The sequence below is a fragment of the Melospiza georgiana genome, chromosome 1, assembly GCF_028018845.1.
Source record: "Melospiza georgiana isolate bMelGeo1 chromosome 1, bMelGeo1.pri, whole genome shotgun sequence".
In the NCBI taxonomy this organism is placed as follows: domain Eukaryota; kingdom Metazoa; phylum Chordata; class Aves; order Passeriformes; family Passerellidae; genus Melospiza; species Melospiza georgiana.
In genome coordinates, this window is record NC_080430.1 from 44,812,723 (window position 1) to 44,835,236 (window position 22,514).

Here is a 22,514-nt window from a genome sequence, read left to right on the forward strand (position 1 = left end):
TTTAGGAAAACGTTGGGTTCAGTTGGCTTTTTTACTGATGAATGTTCAGTAGCAAAAAATTGAATACTTGTGTAATTATGGGAAAAATTGCTCAATGGACACACTCTCCTGCACATTTTCTAGGAAACAAGGTGGTACTAAGGTTCACAAAGAAAGGCCCTACTCCTCCCCCTGACAGTCTGAATCAACTCTTTTGTTTTTGTTCAAAAGTGAGAGTGTTTCTTTGATTTGACATATTACCAGTTCCATCAGTGTACAGAAATAGGGTTCCACTGTCATGGACTTGTTTTGTAAGACTGGTCCTTGATTTTTCCTTGTAAGGTGATGTCAACTTCATTACTGGCAACAGTTCCTTTTTCCACTCCCCTAACTCTAGTCTACAGTGCCAACAAATTCTCCTTTACTTTTGCAGCAGATGATGACAGGGATGCCCAGGTAAAGGACTCCATTCTCTGATGGACATTTTGCATCCCCAGTGCATTGTTACTGCAGGAGTAACAAGGATATTTGGAGGCTGTGCAGTGCACATGGGAAATGTGTCCTCTGGGATGCATTAAGTCTGGGTACAACTGCAGTTTTCCCTGGGGGAATCAGCTGTGGTGGGAGAGGCCCCAAATCCTGAGGAAGGTTATGGTAAGGAGAATGGGCCAGTGATTATTTTGTCCCCAGAGCCATTGTCTGTGACAGTGTAGACATGGCTGGTGTTTACAACATGTGGCAAGCAGGGCATGGGTGAGAGGCAGGGACTTTCAGATTGAATGTGCTGTGTTTGGACCAAGCACAGGGATATCCAAACCCACACTTCTAGCTCCCATTGTTCCAGAGGCTGCTGGTGTCCACTGGTCAGAGCCCCTGGGGATGTGCTCCGTGAAGGGCTCCACTGAGGGCTGGCATTTGGCTGAGGCCAAGCCAAGATGGAAATCAGGAGATACACCCACTGGCACATCTCTAGTCCTAAAGGATGGATTAGAGATCCTTGCTCTGATTATTGCATGCTATAAACACAGAGTGAACAGGTGACACTGAACACATGTTCAGAAATAATGCCTCCTTTTTTTAAAAACAGTGTGATTTTATTACAAATGAAAGCACAGTTAAAACATTTGTTGCAATCAATAACCAAGAAATCACTTCCTTATGGATACTTAGCATCAAAAATACACCCCTTTACTATCAAAAATATTCCCCTCTCCAAAAACTTAGTCACCTTTCATTAAAAAGACTTCTCTTCCCTTATAAAAAATGAGTTTAGGTCTATGTACATCAGTATCACATGCAGATACACTGACACATGCACAAGTTCCAGTGGTGGAACTGTTCAAAAAGTTCCCTACTCTCTTCCTTTTCTAAGCACAGAGAGCTCCTTTTGTTTCTACTTTCCCTCTTCCTTGCTTTTGATTCCATTCCATGTCCAACACTGACATATTGTATTGCTTTTGTTTTTAAAATCTTTGCTGTTTTAGTATATTTAATGGTTAACTAGAGGCATGTCAGTAATTCAGGGAAGCCTTTAAGGCTCTTCAGATGGGTAAATGGAACCCCTCAGTGGCTGCTATCCCTGCAGAAGACAGGTATTGATACATTTCTCCTTCTGAGACCCTTTTAGACAAAGACAGAGCCGTCCTGGTCACTGGTGTTCTGGGTAATGTTGCTGTTCACCACACTTTCTGCATAACTAAGTGAATGAGAGACCTGGTACTGACTGCAGGGCCCACAGAAACACACGAATGGACAGTACTTCAAGCAGACATGATAAAGGTATTTCCTGAATTTTTCCCCAGCAAATGCATAGATAAAAGGATTGAGACAACAGTGACTGAATGCAATGGTTTCAGCCAGGTGCATTGCATAGTCCAATGACTTAATTTGGTTGCAATCTGTGAATAACTCATAGTGATTTAAAGTATCTAGAAAAATCAGTACATTGTAAGGGGACCAAAACAGAAAAAAAACCACCACCACAATCAATATCAGTTTTATGGCTCGGGCTTTTTTCTGATTTTTGCAGGACAAAAGAGTTTTGATGATCCCACAGTAGCAATAGAATATGATACAGACTGGGATGAGAAAGCCAATGGTGTTCAGCTCCATATTGCAGAACACTGGCCAGATGTTCTCCAGCTTCTCTGGGTAGACAGCAATGCAGTAATTTTCTATGAGCTGGGAGAACACAAACTGTGGCACCGACACTAGCACTGCTATTGCCCACACTCCACAGCTTACCAGAAGGCCATGTCTTACTGTCCTGGATCTCAGAGAGTAAGTTGCCCTGACAATGGCCAAGTACCTGTCAATGCTGATAGCAGTGATAAAGAACATTCCCCCAAAGAAACCAATGTAATACAGTGAGGAAACAGCAGTACATGCAACGGTCCCAAGAGTCCATCCACGGACTGTGTTGGACGCCCAGAACGGGAGGGAGATCACAAAGAGAAGGTCAGAGATGGCCAAGTTCAGGAGATAGATGTCAGTGATGCTTTTTTTATTGCCTTTCACAATGGCAAAAACCACCATTAGATTCCCCGTGAGGCCAAGAGCAAACACGATGATGTAAAATAGTGGCAGAAATATTTTCCCAAACTCTTGGATGTCGGTTTTATTGCAGAAGAAAGCATCTTCATCGTAAATGTATTCAGTTGTGACTTGTGAGTAGGCTTCTGTCATGCTGAATTTGCTGGCTAGAGGCAAAATGGAAAGAGTAAAGAAAATAACATTAGAGTGATCTTATATGTGCTGTGGTAAATACTGAAAGACTGCACCAAGCATACTTTGGGATTTTGTCACTATTTATTTTAGTGAGGGTTGTATTACTGTGGAGCTGATGGTAGTTATGTTATGACAAAAGCCCAGACTCTGCTGTTACGTGTACTTCACTGAAAATTAACTCTTTAGAATAATAAAAAATTAATGAGATTTTCAAGGGCTGTCACATAAGCCCCTACTTATTGAAGTGCAGCAGGAGCTGAGCTGAGATCTGACTGAGCTGTGCATATGATGCATGGCATCACCACGAGCAAGGCAGGTGCTGTTGGTCTGTGGGCAGTGCTTGGCAGGAAACGATAGTTCACAAGTAGATGTTGAGCAGATTCAGTGCCTATAAACACCCCAACAGACCCATCTTCCGCTCTCACCAACCCTGGGCTGGAAGGGTACAAGGCACCCTTTGGTTTGGCCAGGCCTGAGCTGATGCTTGCTGATAAGGGAGGAGCGAGTCTTTACTGAGACATTGCTGGCAGCAAGCCTGTCTTTGATGAGGCTTTTCTAAAAATCATCCTGTGATCAAAATAAGAGAAAATATATTGACCCTTTTCCTCAAGTAACAAAGCATCTCATGACTGCTCCTGCTCTGGCTGTGAGGCTGCAGCCAGGAATTCACCTTGGCTGAATCCAAAGAGACTGTGGGGCGCAGGTGTGTGACCTCTAGGCTCAGTGGTCTGCACACCCAAAAACAGAGCACCTGTCATTTCATCTGCTCTCCTTTAGAATGTGGTGTTCAAGTCCCTGCAAAGATTTCTGTTTGCAAGGAATCAAAAATCCTCTAGGAGTGCAGATGTTGCTGTATTTGGTCTGCTCCCTGGTTGGGTAAAGAGCTTGGAAGTATCCATTACTTGGTCTCACTGTAGGAGATGAAAGAAAGTGAGTGTGATACACTGTCCAGAAGCCCAGGGAGATGATTACATGGCCAAACCAGCCTGTTTAAAGCTGAGACTGAAAGAAAAGGTCAGTGATAACCAAACTGCAACTAACAACTACCCCTTGGCCACATCTTCTCACAGGAACCCCCCGCTGCCTGTACAGAAGGGACTCAGTTCAGTCACCACAGGCCGCCTATGTTTACATCTCCTGTTAGTGGGAGATGTGATAAGTACAGCCAACAAAGAGCAGTGCATATTCATCCAGTGCAGGTCAGGCCAAATCTGCTTCAAGACAAGACAGACTGCTTTCCAGACCGCTGACCACACTGATGAAACTTCTTTTCCTGGATATAAGGTGAGCATGGACACACTGCTCAGTAGTGGGTGCTGATGGTGCATAGCTACTCTGACTCCTGACACTTAGAGCTAAGTGACTGGAATCCACATTTCAGCAACAGCAATCGTTTTTATAACTTCTGTTTCAAATAAGCCATTCAAAATTGAACTTGAAATAAAGATGTCCTCAGGTGTGAGACAGTTTTCTATGACATGGTGGTAACTACAACAATCTTCCCCATGAGTAGCTACTGTGACCATACTGACATTTTCCCCTAATGCCTCATTGCCAGAGCATCGTTTGTGGTGTTGGCTGTGAAGTTCTGGCCTCTTATTTTGTAGCAATATCTTAAAGAGTGTATTTTTTTGTCTAATTCAGGCTCTCAATTTTAAAACATTTTTAACCTGAATGTTCAAACCTGAATGTCTGCCTAGAGACTCTAAAAACATCTTTGTGGTTCGCATACAGGAAAAATGGGCTAGAAAAGGCTGTCTCAGCACTGGTAGCTCTGGGGCATGGGTGCAGAATGGGGAGAGCTGTTTGCAGCAGGCAGGCACGCCCATGGGCACAGTGGCTCTTGCAGTGTGTATCCACTTGAACTGGGAGCTGAGTCTGCGTTCAGGGTCTGTCCAGTCCCTGCCTGTCAGCCCAGGGATAACAGTGGCTTCAATTCTCCAGCCTCTGGAGAGGGGGTATCTGGCACCAGCACGGGTAAAGGAATACAGGGATTACAGTGACTTCAATTCTCCAGCCTCTGGAGAGGAGGTATCTGGCACCAGCACAGGAAAAGGGATACAAGCTGGAAAAGCTTAGGTGCTGGGGCAGAAGCTGACAGCAATTGCAAAAAAGATGTTTATTTTCTACTGGTGACATAGATAAAGAGTTGCCATCTCTTTATCTGCCCTGTTGAGTGACACACATATGAGCAGGAGATATCCCATATAATCTCAATAACCCATCATTTTCTGCTATCCCATCCTGATTTCTTTCTTTCTTAGATTAAATGTATGCAGAAAAAGCAGCAGGGTACCAAATCTCCTGTGCTGAATATGTGTCACTGTCAGCCCTCCCAGCTTCCTTGCCACTGAGCTGTTCCTGCACCCATCTGTGCACCCAGAGCCCACGCCTTTCTCTGTGGGCTCATGTGCTCCACAGCTGGTTCTGCACTCAAGCAGCGGTGGCTGAGGGCTGCACAAGGGACTGACTGGGGCAGGAGCACATGGCCCACGAGAAGGGTTTGGTCAGCCTCAACAAGAGATGTCTCAAGAGGGATTTAGGGAGAAGGTGTAAAGGTGAAGCAGAAACTTTCCTGGGGGAATAAATAGCAATAGCCATGGGATATCATTACTTAATGTATTGAAAATAAATTTTTGCCATGATGGTGGTCAAACACCAGGATGGGGCTCCAGAGAGGTTGTGAGATCTAATCCCTGGAAGTACTTGAAACTCAGCTGGCCCTGCTCTGTGCATGGGTTTGGACGAGAGACCTCCAGAAGTCCTGTCCTATCCCTGTGATTCTGCGGCAATGCCAGTCAGAGATTGTGCTGTTTCTGCAAACTGCTCCAGCTTCTTCTCTGCCAAGTCAGCTCCTGTTTCAGACATGTCATTCCTGATATGACAGCCAGAGGTCTCATCAGACAAAGAGGAAAAAACTGATCAACGCCTGCTTGTATCCCCTTAACACCTTTGCTAATTATGCTGTCATCCAGAGAGAGCTGTTTGGTGATGCTTGCCCTGACTGTCTGTGCAGTGTGAAATCCCTGCTCTGGAGAGAGGAAATGCACATTGCTTTACTCTCCTCTCTAAGAACCTTGAGCTATGCTGGTTTTTAACATGCTTGCTCCCTTAATTGAGAAAGGAAGCTTGTCTGAAGAGTTTCCATATGTGTCTGTAGAATTCATTGTGCTCTGTTGGACACAGGATATCACACAAAGAAGGAAATGCAGCTCCCACCAGGGGCTAGCCCTCAGGTCTGGCCGAATTCTGCACAGACTTCTAAACTGGACATTGCCTGGAGAGAGAGTTGATTGCGGGAATGGCCACCTTCTTCACTGGAGAACATTTACACAGATGTACAGGAGAAACTCCGGGCCTCAGTGAAGTAAACAGAAACATTGCTTGTGCTGGGATATTTCCTGAAATACCTTTTCAGTCAAGTAATCTCCTCTAGCTTACTGATGAGGATCATTAATTTCTACAGTAACAAATTATTTCCTTTACCCTTGGTTGGGTGCTTGTGGGGTCTGTGGTACCTACAGCAGTGGAAAGGTAAGACTGTGTATTGCATGTCCAGAGGCAAGCAAGGACTGCACTTACTAAAATGACGTTGGTGTTTGAATCTGCTGGCAGTCTGTGGCTTATTCACTCTCTGTCTCCTGGATTTCACTTTCAGCAGTCACTCATATCCTTCCACCACCACTCATGCTGCACAGGCAATGCTACCAGCACTGTTTGAGTATTTAGCTCCTCTGATACCACTTTGCTCAGTTTCAACTGTTGATACTCAGTGAATGGGCTGCAAATTTCAAAGGGCTCCCAGAACCCAGCCCATGCCAGATAGGGATAATGTGTTGAAATTATATTGCACCTTAAAGAGAGAAACTTAGATCTGACCACCCTCCATCCTTTCCTGTCACATATTCTCTGTCAGCCTCCCAAAGTCCACTGCAGCACACGCTGCAGGTTTCTTACCATCAGCTTCAACACAATTTTCTCTTTTATGCTTACAATAAATGTTCACCTTCAGAGTGAACTGAAGAGTGTAGAGGACACAGGAGGACTGCAATGCCTTGAGGTTTCTCCATGAGATATTTTCCCTTGCTGACTACAGGAAATAGTAGATTCACTTCTGCTTCTCATGGAACTGCTCAACCACTTTTCTCTCTCTCTGGATTTCCCCATCAATTTTACACCCCACTCTTCACAAACACTTCTGCTCCTAATCATGTTTGTAGCTATCTCAAAGACCAAAGTCTGCAAGACCAGGACCCCTGGTTTCTCAACCCAACCACCATGTGCACCCCATGAAATACAGAGGGAAGTGAAATTGCGAGAGGTCTGCAAACTCCTCTACGGAACAGAAGTTGCATTTCAATCTTCAAGCTACACTGGCACCAGGCTGGGTGACATAAGAGCAAATCTTGTTTATATGTCTAGATATCAGATATATCAGATTCTTTCCAGGTATCACCCCTGGCACTTTAGCCAAGTACCATGTTACAGGCTTTACTGCCAAAAAGAGGGAGATCAACAAGCAGTTTGACTCCCTCTCATGCTGCTCCTACCAACAATTAAAAGAAGTGAAAACAATGACCAAATCCAGACCTCTGCTAGAGGGTCACGCTTCAGGTTTGCACAATATACTAATAAAAGTATTTCAGCCTCAGAAAGATTTTGACACCTTAGTCAGCATTTCTGAGTGATGCTTACATGCTTTTCTCATGCTAGAAAAAACATGTTTTCAATGCACCCAGAATAACCTGATGAATCAGCTGGCCCTGGAAAGCTGTAGGCTTTGTGAGAAACCCTGTGAAACCCTACAGGTGTGTGAGTATCCCTTTTTCACCCTTAGATCTGAGCTGCCATCACCCCACCCAAATATAAATGCTCTTGCTTTTTTGCATTTGCAACTACACCCGCCTGCGTCTTATAAGCTAGTGATTCTCAGCAAGAACACAGGCATGACCTCAGGCACCTCCAAATGAAATGTTGAAGCTATGGTGGCACTTCTAACACACAAAAGAAAAGAGATTAAAGTAAATAACCAGAACTGGGTGAGAACTAGGAGGAGATAGCACTCTGGGTAAAACTTAAACACCCTGGCAAGCAGCTACCACAGAAACTAGACTGCCACAGACAGCTCTACCCATGGTTTAGATAATACACCACCCCAAACGTAGGTGTTAGGGTTAATACATTAACCAGAGATGGGGCATGGTTTCTAGTCCTACATCCTGCTAGTTCCTGTAATACACTTAGTTTATTTTTCAGGTCAGGGTGGTTCCATTCATAGGCAATGGCCTGTGGAGCTGGTTGGGATCATATTAAATAGCCAGGGTCAAAAGCAAGCCCATCCCATCAAAGGCAGTTACTTTAAATCTTAAGTTTCATTCAGTCCTGAAGTGGGGAGATGTTTCCCTATTCCACCTCTACATGCAGACCTTTGAAAGTGGGAAGCAAGGTGAGAGGGCTGATCTAACCTAACCCTTAACTCAGGCAAAATGAATTTAAACTGGTAAGGGGCAGAGTGCAGCTAAAGTCAATCTGTGTGGCTTTGTAGAAGAGGATTTTTAGTTTGGGCATTTGATGGGATTGCAAGGCTGAAAAAGGGATCTGTGTGGGCGAATTGGAGCTCTGACTTGCACTGCATGCTTATTTGGTAACACGTCTCCAGCCCAAAGAAAGACCAACAAAGCATTGCAATGGGATTTGGAGCAGTTAGATATCAGATCTCAGAAGACAGACATCCATGGAAGAAGCCTTGCTGAACTGGGAATATTGCTTGCAAAATGTCTGTGGAAATGACAAGTTGAAAGCCAAAAACTCTTTGGTGTTTTCATCATTGTTCTGAAAGCACATTGGCAATGAGAGCAGGCAGGGGCACATGATAGAAGGGTTACAGGACTAGAGAGTGATTCAGACCATCTGAATAATCTGGGGCTTCCTGGATGATTCACATTGGCCCTAATGGAGCCAAATGTAACCAAAGTAACATGCTTGGGAGTTAAACAACACGGGCCATGTCTCAACAGTGGGGGCATATCTCTGAAAGGAAACTAGACTGCAAGAAAAGCTGATGCAACCCTCAGGTGTTAAAAGGGTTTTCAGGTGGGAAAGAACAAAAGAGGGATGACTTTACCATAGCAGAGCTTGATACAGGGGATGCAGGCAGGGGATACAGGGATTGGTAACACCTGATATCAGTTTTGTTTATGTTAATAATCTTGCTAATTATTTGAGTGAGATTAGATTAGCTATCCTTTACAGTGATGCAGGGAAATTCAAATCAGAAACATGCAAGACAGGAATAAGATGAACATTTTTAATAGTGAAAGGCTAATGACTGGAACAGACTTCAGGTGGGAAAAGGACATCTCTGCATGTCTGAGGGTCTTCACTTTGAGAGAAGGTATCAGTCTGAGAAATGGGTTTAGGCCAGACATAGTGGAGAAGCTGAGTAGGAGGGTGCTGGATTAAATCCTACAGCCCTTGACAGGCAGGGAGGCAGATCAGGTTGGGGCACAATTCTCTGAACAGCCATGACTCTCTTCTGGTAATAAATGACTGGAAAAGCTAGACCCTTTGAGCTCTGCCCAGCACCAGCTAGCTCAAATATTAAATGGGACGTGAGCCCTGGAAGGAAGAGGGTCCTCCGAAAACCACGGAGCAGCTGCTGCTGTGGGGTTAGCAGTGAGGCTATCGTGATAGCTGTGGAAAGAAAGCAGCACAGTTCGGAGAGGTTATTATCAAATAACCACCCTGGTGAAACCTGTGTATTTTCCCACCTAACCAGTTATTTTTTCATTCCTCCCCAGCTTCTGAGTGAGTGTGGAGTAATGCCACATGCTTGCTGTCCCTCCAGTTCTTCCTTAATGACTTTAGGATGAGGAAATGTCTTTCTTTGGTGTTTCTTCTTTCTTCTATTATTTACTCTCAGATCAACTGGACTATTTCTGTGGCCCATCAGAATTCTGCAAACCTAATAATTGCTTTTCAATTTGGTAATTAATTTAATTTGTGGGGGCTTCCCCCAGTAATTTGAGGATGAGTTTTTTAAAAGCAAGTAGTTCTCTGGGATGCTTTGTTATTGAATTTTCCAATTTAAGGTGAAGTTGAAGGTGCAGAAACATGATGCTGAGGCTTTCAAAGAATTAGGCCACTAAAGTGTCAAAAGTAAATGACTCAGAAATAGAAGGCAATAAAACCACTGCTGATAAGAACATGACTGAATATTGCAAAGATCTTGGATCCCCTTACAAAAGTATTTAGGTGAAAGATATTTTAAAAATGCCAGATTCCTGATCCAATTCTACAGTTTTTACACCAATACCACAAACTAAATTAGAAGCAGACACCATTAGCTGAAAAAGGGAAGCATGTAAACCTACAAACTTAAACCATAGGTTTTTGGTGGAAAAATGTACTTGGAAAGATCAGACTTTGATCATGGATGGCAGGAGGAGATAATGCAGAGTCCAAAATCTCTAGAGTCTCTCTCACTTTTGCCTAGGGCATTACAGTTTTGGAAAGTGCTTTCTCAATGATGCTCCATGCATACCTGGAGGTAGCAGCAAGTAATCAGAGCACAAGATTTATATTAGCCCATCACATCAAAATTAGGTGTATTCAAGATGTATAAAGAAAACCCCAAACCACAGACTTTCTGCTGGATGTCTCTGCCAATGTCAAGGGCTACATCACCTGTCTTTCAGAGCAACAACAGAGGTATTATTTTGAACCTTGCCCTTGCTCCCTCAGTGCCCTGGCCAGGCTGGTGGCCTCACTCAGGTTGTTTGTGCTGCCCCCACAGCAAAGCAGGCACAGGGCACCGAACCCAGGTGTCCTGGGCACATCCTGCCCACAGAAACATCCCCCCACTTGCTGTTTTTTTGCCCCACCAGGCAGACTGGCTGTGTGCCAGCTGGAAGGGACAGCTTCACCACAGCAGCGTGTGGTTTGCCAGGGCCAAGTTAAGTCCTGATAAAGCCCTGCCAGCTCACCCCTGTGGTTGCTGGTGTATTTATAGAGGGAGCCGAAGCTTTCAGTGGTTTCATCTCAGCTCTGGGCGGACAAAGCCCCTCTGAGGCTGCCAGGGTGGATATGCAGGAGCCTTGGTGACTGCACACTTAATGGAGCAGGCAATAGTTTCATGTTTCAGGGCATGAGAAAGTCTCTTGAGCACATGAAGCTGTTTCAGAAATGACTCCATGCATTTAGGAAAGATGATGTGACAGTGCGACTCAGACGCCCGTGTCTCCCCTGCATGTTAAAATTGAGGTTCAAAAATCACTGAAATGGTTCTGAAATTTGCATCCATGTCTCTCAGGGTGGTCTTGATCCTATGCCCAGAAGCAAGGGACCTCTGCAGAGCTTCTGCAGCCTGAGATGGTTTCCTGGCAGTGCCCTGCTGCCAGGGATCAGCCAGGGGATAGGAAATTCGGTAAATAGTGATATTGTTGTAGAGCAGTGCTTATTTTGGTCCTCACAGAGGCTGGGGAGCACTTTAGCTCAGCTGCTGGGGAAGCAGTGGCAGAGCTGAGGGAGCAGCTGCCCTCCCAAGAGCTGCCTCCAGGGAACTGCGTGGCTGGGGCTGTCATCTGACAGTGGTGACTGAATGGTGACTGCCAGGATCAGGATTTTCTTGGAAAACTTATTTCACAGTAATTTCATCTAACCTGTAAGTTCCCCTAATTGCCTTTTCTGCTTGCACAGTTGCTCAGGCACTCTGTATCTATTTTTTCAAATATATAGCTGAACTTTTTCCCAGTGTTTTCTCTTACCTGCTCTTCCTCAGTAATTCTTTTTCCCAGGCTTTCTCTTCTGAAGAAGCATTCAAATTTCTTTTGTATTTTCTGTTGAAGGGACAGCAAAAACAGGTGATTATTTGTAGCTATGAGCACTGTTTGTAATTGTTTATGGTTACTGTTGGTTCTGTCCTCTCGCTGCCTTTATTGTGGCATCTATTTGCTTCCGGCCCCCACCCCTTTTGTGCCAAATTTCAAATTGCCTCAGCATCCCTGAGAAAGCAGAGAAGGCTCTTCAGCAGTTGGAGATCTTTTAAATCACCTTCTCCAACATTTCTGAGAGCAGACCACATTAAACCTTCTTGATTATGTATGGCTGAGATTTATGTTCTGGAGTTGCCAGCTGCTTCCTGTGAATATCAAGTTTTCTATGGGACTTAGTCTCAATTTATTATGTGCTGTCTTTTGTCAAATTTTAGCCTTTTTTTCTCCCTTTTGGACTTTTTCTGTACTGCTGAAGCCCTTTTGATTCATTGCAGTTGCCTTCTTTTATCCTGTCATCCAGTTCCCTGCCTCTGGCTGCACACAGGGCTTGCCCCAGCAGACCAGATTTTGGAAACCACTGCTGTGGATCTGTGTTTATATCTCACAAGTACTCAGTGGGTTGCCACCACTGTGGCATTACTCAAATGTCTCACCCAAACCGGCAGACATCTTCATGTAACATCTTTCCTGTGGAAAGCTGAGTCACAGGAAAATCAAGTATGCCATACAGAAAGGTAGGGGTTTAAAATGTCTTTAATTTCCATTGCTCTCTTGCTGGTCTGTCTGTATCAGGTGCTTTCTATTGACTACCAGATTTTCTCCTTTGGGCTGTCCTTCAGTATCAGTGATGTTTTGGATGTTGGTTCACTGACTAAAACTAGAAGCAAGCAATGCTGGTGAGTTGTGCAATCTCTGCAGACATCAAAGAAAAAACTTCTAATGAAGTAGAAGGGCTGTATCTTCTCGCTCTGTCCTTCTAGGTTAATGTTGCACACTAGTCATATATCAGCATTTACTAACCTTGAGGATTTCTACCCAGGGTGAATATTCCTCGTACCACAAGATGCCACAAATAATTAGTGACTGAGTAAAATTTATCTGCCCTGGTTCACTTTGTTAACAGAAGTGCTTCCCTTTTTACTTCCACAGTTTGTAAACAGTACCCACACCATCTTTACCCATGAAATTAAATATCATTTTGGTTCCAAGCACTAAGCAGTGAAGAATTTCCTTAAGTTCATGAGACACCCTTTTGTCTCATTTTGCTCTGTCAAATTATAGGGGAAATATAATTGTCCCTTACCTTAATTCATAGCTGCATTGAAAACCAATGTTTTCTTCCAGATGAGCCTGTTTGGATTTAAATGTATGTTTCCTCTTCTCTAATGCTCGTGCCTATATGAACGTGTTGGCTTCCTGGGCAGAGCTTCGGGGCTGAGCTGAGAAAGCACTGATGTGCTGGGGTCCTGCTGGCTTCTTGTGAAATCACCAAGTCGGATGCAGCCACTCAGAGGGACAGAAGTGCTTACAGGGGACAGGATTTGCACAGAGACAGAAGTGGCCTGAGGTGCCACGACAGCATGTGATAGCTGTCACTCCCTTAGTTTCCCCCATTCTGTGCAGAATGAGACATTTTTCACTCAGACACAGAACAGTGTGTAGAAATACAAGTTTGGTACAATAGCAGGGTCCTTGAGCTGTGGGGATGAAGGATGCAGCACAGAGGAGCACAGGTATGGCGTGGTAGAAGATGGGGCACAGGCTGGCACTGGCACTACACAACTCACTGATGGTCAGGTAAAAAAAAATGCAGATCTGGAGATGGTAAAATGGTAGGTTGTGTATAGACCAGTGAAGAGAGAAGAAGGTACAGAAGCATGTTAAAAAACATAGAAAAACGATCCAAAAGAGATCCAGGAAAAAAAAAAAGGAAAATCAGGGTGAGCATTGCACTCATCCCAGGGAAGGACTGGAGGTGCTCACAGCTCTCTCTGACACCTCACTTCACCACAACCACCAGCCTTAGGACTCAAAGGAGCAGGGATAAGGGTGAGCATAATGCCAGGAAAATGGATAGAAACTATGTGTGTGCAAAAAATTGAAGCTGCAGTAATGTTCTTGTTCTTCTGCAACCAGCAGATTTAAACTGATAGCAATTGGAGCCTTGAGAATGTCATTGCACTCACAATAAATTCTTGGCTCTACCTATGATACATTGTGCCCCTCCTTTGCCTGTAAACAAGGTTTTAAGCTTATTCTGTCTCTGCAGCCCAGTGGAGTCAGAAGGTTTAAAATTCTGGGATGTTCAAAAATCAAGGACCCTTCTTGGCCCCTGACCTGAGCACCCTGCTCAGGGTTGCACCATGAGTGCAGCACAATTTGGGTGCTGTGAAGCACATTGTCAGGCACCCCTGGACACAAAAGCAGCTCCTCTGGGGTGGAGCAGGGCAGGAGGATGTGCAGTGGGTGTGTTAGGGGAAACAGACGCTGCATGCAGCTGGCTGCTGCACCAATACCAAGGCCCTCCAGGACACAAGGAATGCAGTCCTGGAAACACCCCCAGGTACTGCCCCTGCCTCAAAAGTCAAGGGAGATTAAAATGCCTTCTCCCAAAAGGCAGAGTTGTGCTGTCTTCAGGCAGGCTGACCTTGGTGGGGTTTTGTGGGTGGAGAGTATCTTCCAGGTTGCCTGAGCTGTTGCTTGTGGATTGATTAGCAAGTTACCAGGCAAACATCTCCATGTAAGTTCAGTTCTGGTATTTCTGCCAGATTTTGTGGGTTTTACTGTATTATGCTTTATCTAGCAAATGTTACATCCCCAACATAGCAATGTAGTTAAGGTCAAACCTTGATGGGCCTCCAATATCAGCCAAAATATGCAAGTGATATCAGCCAAGTAAGCCAGAACAAGCACCTGTGGAAATAATCAGGGAACTAACTCCTGGACAGGTCTTAGCCAGGGACAGCAAAGATACACTGCTGGAAAGAAAGTTTAAAGGGTAGGGAATTATAAAGGGCCAGAGCAGTGAATTTTCAAAACTCGCCCTTTTCTCTGACAAGTGCCAGCAGACCACTTTAAAAACAGAGGTAAAGCACTCTGCACTGTTTTCAGGACAACATCAAAAGGCTGGTTTCTCCCCACATCCTGAAAGCAGGATCTATGACTACCCAAGTTTAACTTTCGGAAAGATCATTTCTGGTAGATGGTACTAAGAAAATGTTCTCATTGTGTGAGAATCATGAGATTCAGAAAGTTGAATGAAGCTTTCCTCAAGCCAGTGATAGTCTAATACTATCAGAGCAGCACTGCTGTGTCTGTAGGAGTGCTGTTGTTTAGAGGACACCCAAATCTAAATTTGTCTCACATGTCCTCATGGGATGATGAAGGGCTGTGTCCCTCCATGCCCCACCTCCCTCAGCCTTGTAAAGAAGGCACAGATAGACCAGCAGGAGCTTCCCCAGTGGGGACCTGCACATGCCAAGCTGGTTTGCTGCTGAGCTGTAAAACATGGGCAGAACCCAGAGAGACACAGCCACCCTCACCTTGGTGGGCACCTGTTGTGTTGGGTCCCCAGGACGAGGTGAGAGATGAGGAATTGACTTCATGATCTCAGAAGGCTGATTTATTATTATATTATATTATATTATATTATATTATATTATATTATATTATATTATATTATATTATTCTAAAACTATACTAAATAAAGAGAAAGGATACATCAGAAGGCTAGACAAGAATGAATAATAAAGGCCCGTGACTGACCAGAGAGTCTGACACAGCTGGACTGGGATTGGTAATTAAGAAAAAAAACAATTCACATGTGGGGTAAACAATTCTTCAAATCACATTCTGGAGCAGCAAAACATGGAGAAGCTGAGGCTCCTCATCTTCCCAGGAGAAGTAATCCTGGTGAAGGGATTTTTCAGGAACTGTCATAGTGACAGGCACCCGCTCCTAGGTCACCAATACTCAGCACAGTACCTCTGGTGTAGCTTTTTGTAGGCAAAAACCAAAAAGAAGGGGGGTCAGGACTTCCCATATGTAACAGCAGGAGAGGCTGACCCCAGGCATTGCTTACTTCCAGGTAGAAAGAACCTCCTAGCAACAGGGTTCTCTTGAAGGTGGTCATCAACCTCTTCCTCCTGTGTGCCCAGAATTTAACTGGAACCAAGCACAGAGCAGGCTATTAACCTAAAAAGGAAATGAAGTTTGCCAAATTTTACCCACACAGGTTTTATCTGGAGACTTCAATTAAAGAGAAACCAAGTCAAGCTGACTCACAGAGATCCTCAGCAGGCATCCCTGGGAGACACTAAAGGCATTCTGCTGTATTCTGCTATGAGTGATAAACCTAGATAAGAGTGCTACTCATTATTATGGTGTGCACTTGTAGTGCAGCATAGAGAGATGTGAAACCAATACCACCTGAAAGGCAACTGCCACATCAACCATATATCTGCTCTCCATCTTCAGCCTCTGTTCACTCATATTGAGGATAGCTCAGGAATAAAAAATTCTGAGGAAGCTGCTGAAAAGATTTTCATTCAGATACATACACTATAGATGAAAACATCTTTTGTTTCTCCAAGCTAAAACAAAAAAGACATTGCATCCCTTGTAACCAGAGAGACTTTTCCTGGGAAGGGCCAGGTGCAGTGTGCTGCTTTCCCAGCTGGGAGGCACACAATGATTTTACAGGAAGAAATCAAAAGTAAAGGAGGTATGTGCAGGGACCCTGTGGATAAAGAGGGGCAAACACACTGTTCTTTTTATTCCACATCCCTCTGAGTGGCCTTCCAAATTTGAAAACTCATTTCTTGAATATCTGGGGAGACCAGAGGTACTTCAACACCACTGGCATCTCCTCCTGCTCTGTGCCAGGCTGCCAGGTCAGCTTGGGGAGGCAGGGTTTTGCACAGTATCACTGGCAAGTTCAAGCTTTGTGGACTAAAGCACTCGGTAAAGAATTGTCTAGTTTGAAGGATCAAAATGCTGCTCTCCCCATCACACTCTGCTTTTGCTGCCATGGAGGAAAGCCTGATGGTGGTGATTTTCTACGAAAAGAGGCTCTCTTGGTTCTCAAGAGTTCCACTGGAGTCCCCTTTGCAGGCCAACGGAGAACAGTAGTGGCCTGGGGGTACCTGCACCATCCTCCCGGGACGGAGCCCCTGAGTCCCACAGGAGCTCTGGGGTGCAGAGCCGCCCTGCATGGCACAGCAGCACGACACACACCATAGCCGTGACTGCACTGACCCCTGCTGGGCATCTTTTCTCTTATCATTTCTCCAAAACTCTCATCTTTTCTGTCAGCTGGGTAGAGGCACTTGTGGAACTGCGCCCCTGCCACATCGGCGTCCTGTTCCTCCCATGCTGTCCGGCAGCTGTTGGTGCAGATGTGAGCACCAGCCGCTCACACACAGACACACCCAAAAATCACAGAAACCATTTCTGTGCCTCACTTTTGAGACAAAACCCAGCAGATGGAGCCTCATCCCTTCATGGCATTGTTCTGCAGACATGCAAGAAGACAACTGAGCTCTGGTGGGAGCAACTGGTGGGAGCTGCATTTATTCTACATTTAAAAGGTGGAGATGCAGAAATTATCCAGACTGAGGAAGAGAGAAGTCATGTCTAGGGATGAAAAGGTTTCATTCTGAGGGCTGCTGAAGGGAAGAGTGACAGAAAGCTGAATATTTGCACAGTTTCCACAAGCAGAAGGAGTGTGGCTCAAACAGATACCAAAAATTAAGAGAAACATTTGTTCCCAAGTTAGAAATGTCACAGACGGGATAGGGACAACGAAACAGTTTAGCGCTTAGGCTCACTCATGCCTTGGTGACCCCATTGTGCTCCTGAGCTCCAGCTGTCACACAGATAAGGTGCTGTCCTGCCCTGGAGAGGTGGCAGAGGCTCAGCCAGGTCTCCTGCAGGTGTCCTCCTCCCCTGGGATAGGTGATGTGCCTGTGAGTTGCTCGGACCCGCCTCTTTCAGGGTGTATCTGAGTTACGCTGATCACTCACAGTGCATTGTGAGGCTGCCCTGCTCGTGAGGTCAGCTCCAACAAAGACGGCCCAAGAAAGATGGGAAGAAGCCTTTGGCTGGGCAACCGCATCCCTTCCCTCCCAGGCTCATGCAGGCAGGAGGAATGGCTGCAGAGCCACACTCCAACAGCAAGCTGCTGTTCGAGATGCTGAATAAAGAACTGCCTTTCCTCCCTCCTTCCCTCACCCCCTCCCCTCTCTCTCCCTTGTGCTGCTTATGAGAGGTGAAGCTGTTGGGTACATTTGCACCAGCACCACCCCTGTCTCTGCAGCTGAGCACACTTCAGGGAAGGGTGGTGCTGGGGACACCGAGATGTGCAGAGATGGTGGTGCAAGATGTGCATGGGTACAGAGACAGATGCAGACATAGGGAGAGAGGAAATTGGAAATGCTGCCTGCCTTGCAGTGAGCATGGACAAAGAGCCAAGAAAACCACCCAGCATTGCTCTTTGCTCTCAGCCCAGCTGAATACCTGAGCATTAGGGAACGAGACCTGTTTCCTCTACTCCTTGTTGTATAGGAAAGGCAGCGGGTTTGCAAACATTTCTTGCTACACCGATCTCTTTACCTTGCTGCGGGCTGCAGTCAAGGTTGGTGCTGACTCAAACACCAAGGGCAATCAATATTTTTGCAATGTCCTGGCAGGCTGTGTTAGGCCAGGGCTCTGTCCTTCCTTCCTTCCTTCTGTCCATCCTCACATTCTGCACGCACATTCCCACCTTCTCTGAACTCAGGCATGTGGAGGATCACAGAGACTGCACATCCTCCAAGGGTGCCAGGTGAAGAAAGGGATGAATGTCTTGGCAATGCAGACCTGCATGCACATTCATTAATGTTAGTGGGAAATCTGCCTGGATATCGGAGCATGGGGAGGAAGAGTTGTTTGCTGGGGTGACAGAGCTGGCACTGCTGTTTGCCTGGTGGTACTTTTCTCTTGCATAGAGCTCATCCAACGTGGTAAGCCTGACCCAGCTGCTGACGCCAGCATTGCACTGGCTGCTGGAAAGCACAGCAGAGCCGCAGGGACACCCGGAGGCCCGGAGAGCTATGTGGGGTCAGAATGAGGCCCCAGCAGACACACACGTCAGCAGAGGCTGGAGGAACCCAAATCAGTGCTACTCTGAGGTGGGGATTTCTGTGACCTGTTTCCGTGCATTTTGGCATTTCAGCCAAGTCAGCAGAAACACAGATTTACCTAGAGCAGAAGCGCACTGCTCACAAGTCGTGCGTCAAAACTGACGCCCTACAGGAGCAGCTTTGCTTTGTCCAGTATTACTTGCTGCCTTTTAAGGGACATTAACATTTAAGGTACCGTTAACCAAATATAAATATCAGCCCACACATTACAGTTAAATCTGATATGTTCAGACTGAAGTTATAATTACCTTTCAACTCCCCAAACTATTTTTATATCTGGACAGAATAGCTAAAGTCATGGGGTTTTTTCTTCTGTCATGAGGCACCTTTCTGGACCAGCAATTTCCATGCTGCTTCATAATTGGTACACATATAGTTGTATATATAAAAAGCATTTTCAAGAGGCTGAAAATAAAACAGGATTCTCCTGGATATGACACAATTAACTTTGGGAGTCAGGCTTGGGCATTTTCATGTATGCTAATGTAGAGGCCCATCCCTGCACAGGAGCATCCTTCAGCTAAGAGAAGAGTGGGACACAAATACCCTTCATTAACCTTTCTTTTTCTCCTCCCTAAAGTTTTGCCTGGTTCTGACCTCCAGCTGTAGCTGCATGTTACCACAACAGAAAGAGGCAGAGTTGTGCTGCTGGCTGGCAGGGCTCCTCCAGGCAGCAGCAAGTCAGTCCCATCCTCATCCCCAAACTGCATGCACTGGCCTGAACAAGTGGCCTGAAGGCCAGAGATTCTGGCAAGGATTTAATAAGTTTGTCTCCATGTTGCCTTGGGAAGGGGGCTTCAGCATAATGCCAGAAAAGGCCAGATATGGACTAGTTTCTTATTTCAGGATATTTTACTGTTTTGGGACAACAGACTATGATTATCTGTGCTAAAGTGGCAGTCCTGCAGCTCAGAGCTGAGATGAGGAACAATCTGCTAGGTCCCACTTGACACTATTTTCTGAGGGATCTAGCAACATCATAAGCTGGCATGTCCTCCCTCATACATCCCACTTTTGCTGCTGTGGTTGAACAGCATGGTCCTTAAACATGCCCATACAACTGCTGCACATGCTTGCAGTGTGGGAAGTGATGAGCACCCCGGTGCCACTGCAGTGCTCCAGCCTGTCAAGGCCTTTCCATCCAGAGCATCATGAGTGTCATCAGACAAAGTCTCCATCTTTCTAAGAGAACCTCTGTAGGAGGGACCCTCTGGTGCAAGTAACACTAGTAAATCAAAAGAAAACAAGTATGCACTTTAGGTTTAAGCTTGAATGTGGTCTCTGTTTTAAGATGATGTGCAGAAGCCAAAACATGATTACATCTGACTGTTTTCATGTGCCAACATCATTCCAAATCCTCTTTAACCTGCATTATCTCAGCAGAAAGAAAAAACAAGATCAGAATGTGAAGGTAAGCAGCAGATATGAGCAGCAGCCATACAACAGCTGTGGTGGAACAGCTGTGCTGGGTACCTTTTATGCAAGTAGGTGAGCAGGCACTGGGGCTGTGCTGGATGCTTTAGCTTCAGCTTCCTGTGATCCCTGCTCTTGGGAAAACCCTAAAATTTGGAATTTTCCTCTAGCTGTCAGCTTGCACAGATACAGGAAGGTGTCTTCTGCTCTCAATGCTCTCACAGGCACTGGAAGGGCAGCAGACTGCTCCAGGCTCATCCCTTCAGAAAGCAGAGGAGCTCTATGACCCACAGGAGTGTTTCTGGCCACCCAGAGCAACACAGGGCAGCTCCTGCCAGCAAAGCACTCCCCAGATGTGGGTATCACCTTCTCCCTTTGCACAGGAAGGCAGCAGTACCAGCTTAAAGCAGTTGGGCAGTGAGGAGAAGTTGAGGTCAGGTCCAACTCAGAGCTCCTGCTATTGCTGATAAAACAGATAAAACAGAAGCCAGTTGCCTCTGGCAGAAAAACCCTTTAAGCTGCAGAAAACATCTCTTGCTTCCTTGCTAGAAGGTGTTGTGGCAACAACAGGGCAGGATTTCCTCCAGTGAGAGCTCAAAAAGTGAAAGACTGCAAAGAAGGCTCTGCATGTTTAGGCTACCCTCATGCCACTGGGTTACAGCCCTTGTGGGGAAGCCCTGGATCACAGCCTCCCTCCAACAGCTACATAACAGCAATCAATGAAACCTCTGAGCAGAGGAAGATGTCCCCCAGCAGACATGCTCAGCAACCAGAGAAAGGCCATCATCATCTTGCCAGCTTGGGCAAATGGGTCCCAGCACCTGTCCCAAAGCACTCGCACAAGGGGTGCAGGGTGAGGCTGCTGAGGCTGCAGAAATCATTCCCATCTCTTGTGCTTCTGTGCTCTTGTGCTCCAGAGGGCTCACACTGTGAACCTGCAGGGGAGAGAGTTGGTGCCACCCTCCTGCCCACCACCCTTTGGCTTTGCCCTGAGTTTTTGTGAAACCCTTTTTAGAAAACATGAGGGTTTGTATATCCAAAAAGGCCTGGCTGGCAATAAGGCACCTGAAAGGTAGAGACTGTACTGCTGAACTGAAGAGGGGGCAGAGAAGAGGCAGCTGGAAGGACTGTCAGTCATGTAGATCTGTCCAGGACAGAATGAAATGCAGATGGTGACACAAATAACGATGAAACAGGTTCCTCAGATGTAAAGATAGTGCAATTATACTGCACACAGTGTCTTTATTATGAAACTTAAAATACGGTGCTATCTTGTAGGGACAAACAGAAGAGAACAAAAAGCTTTAGAAAACCATTGCATTTATCTAACAGTATTTGCACATATAAAAGTATATATATGGGTGTATGGGTGTGTATTTGTGTATATATACACACACGGGCAAGTACAGATATGCATGCATATGTATATAGCTCTATACATACAGATACATATAGATATATCTATACGAATGGGTAGCCATTCACATATATAAAATCAGTCATTCCAAGTAGCTGGAATGTCAACCCCAGATGCTTGCTCAAGAGCAGTGACCACACTGGCACACCAGTTACCAGTTCAAAAAGTTCAAAACTGTTCAGAAAGTCCCCTGATAGCGACATGTGACAGCTCACACCCACTATTTTTTCCACTCTTCAGCCTTTTTCCTGGTAAAAATTTCTCCATCCACTCCTACAGCACTCATTCATTCCCATAGGGGCTGCTGCTTGACATTCACAGCATCATTTCTGAGCTACAGCTTCAAACCCTTCCAGCCAAGAAGCTGCAGGCCCTGGTAGAAGAGGGAGTCAGGATGATCAGGATCATACCTAGATATTAATTGATATTGATTTTACGAAAACATGGACAGCATTTATTTCTTGGTTGCTTATCCAATTACTCGCTCACTAAGCTCTTCTGGGGCTGGAAGCACTGTTCAGATCTGTCAGCTGGGAGCCAGGCCCTGGCATGACACCTTAAGCTTGGGCCCCATTTTCCTCCAAAGAGCAGGCTCCCACTTCTGCAGTGAGTCCCATCCCTGCTCACAAAGCCACCACACTCTGCTGAGACAAGAGAAGGAACGGCCAAGTGTCCAGGGTTTGGAAACATAAACAGTTCTTTTCAGTAATGAGTCTGAAGGGGGGATGGTATGTTTCTGAGGTACCTCTCCATGTTGCTCTGGCTGTGTGGGAGTCTGCTGGTAATTTCATGAAGCAAGCAAGGCAGGAGGTGCCTAGGGAAAGGGAGGATGATTAAAAAAAAAAAAAGAAAACCTCTAAAAAGTGAGAACACCAAAAGCAACCACAATAAAAGCAAAACCAAGCAGCTGCTTCTACTTTTTGTGTCCTAAAAGGTTGCTCAAACAGTCGATGGCTGTGGATGCACAGTGGAGGATTTCTCAATTTTAGGTCACCTGTCCAGGATGATAGTTTTGTACTTGTT

The 22,514-nt window shown here is 45.5% G+C and overlaps 1 protein-coding gene across 1 annotated transcript; it reads right to left on the reverse strand.

Moving 5' to 3' along the window:
• Positions 1-1,099: 1,099 nt before the first annotated feature.
• Positions 1,100-12,923, reverse strand: CX3CR1 (C-X3-C motif chemokine receptor 1). The gene is made up of 3 exons (XM_058034232.1): positions 12,784-12,923; positions 11,472-11,543; positions 1,100-2,678 (listed from the first exon to the last, which is right to left on the reverse strand). Exon 3 carries the CDS (start codon positions 2,662-2,664, stop codon positions 1,603-1,605), a length of 1,062 nt encoding a protein of 353 aa, XP_057890215.1. The 5' UTR covers positions 2,665-2,678; positions 11,472-11,543; positions 12,784-12,923; the 3' UTR covers positions 1,100-1,602.
• Positions 12,924-22,514: the final 9,591 nt, after the last annotated feature.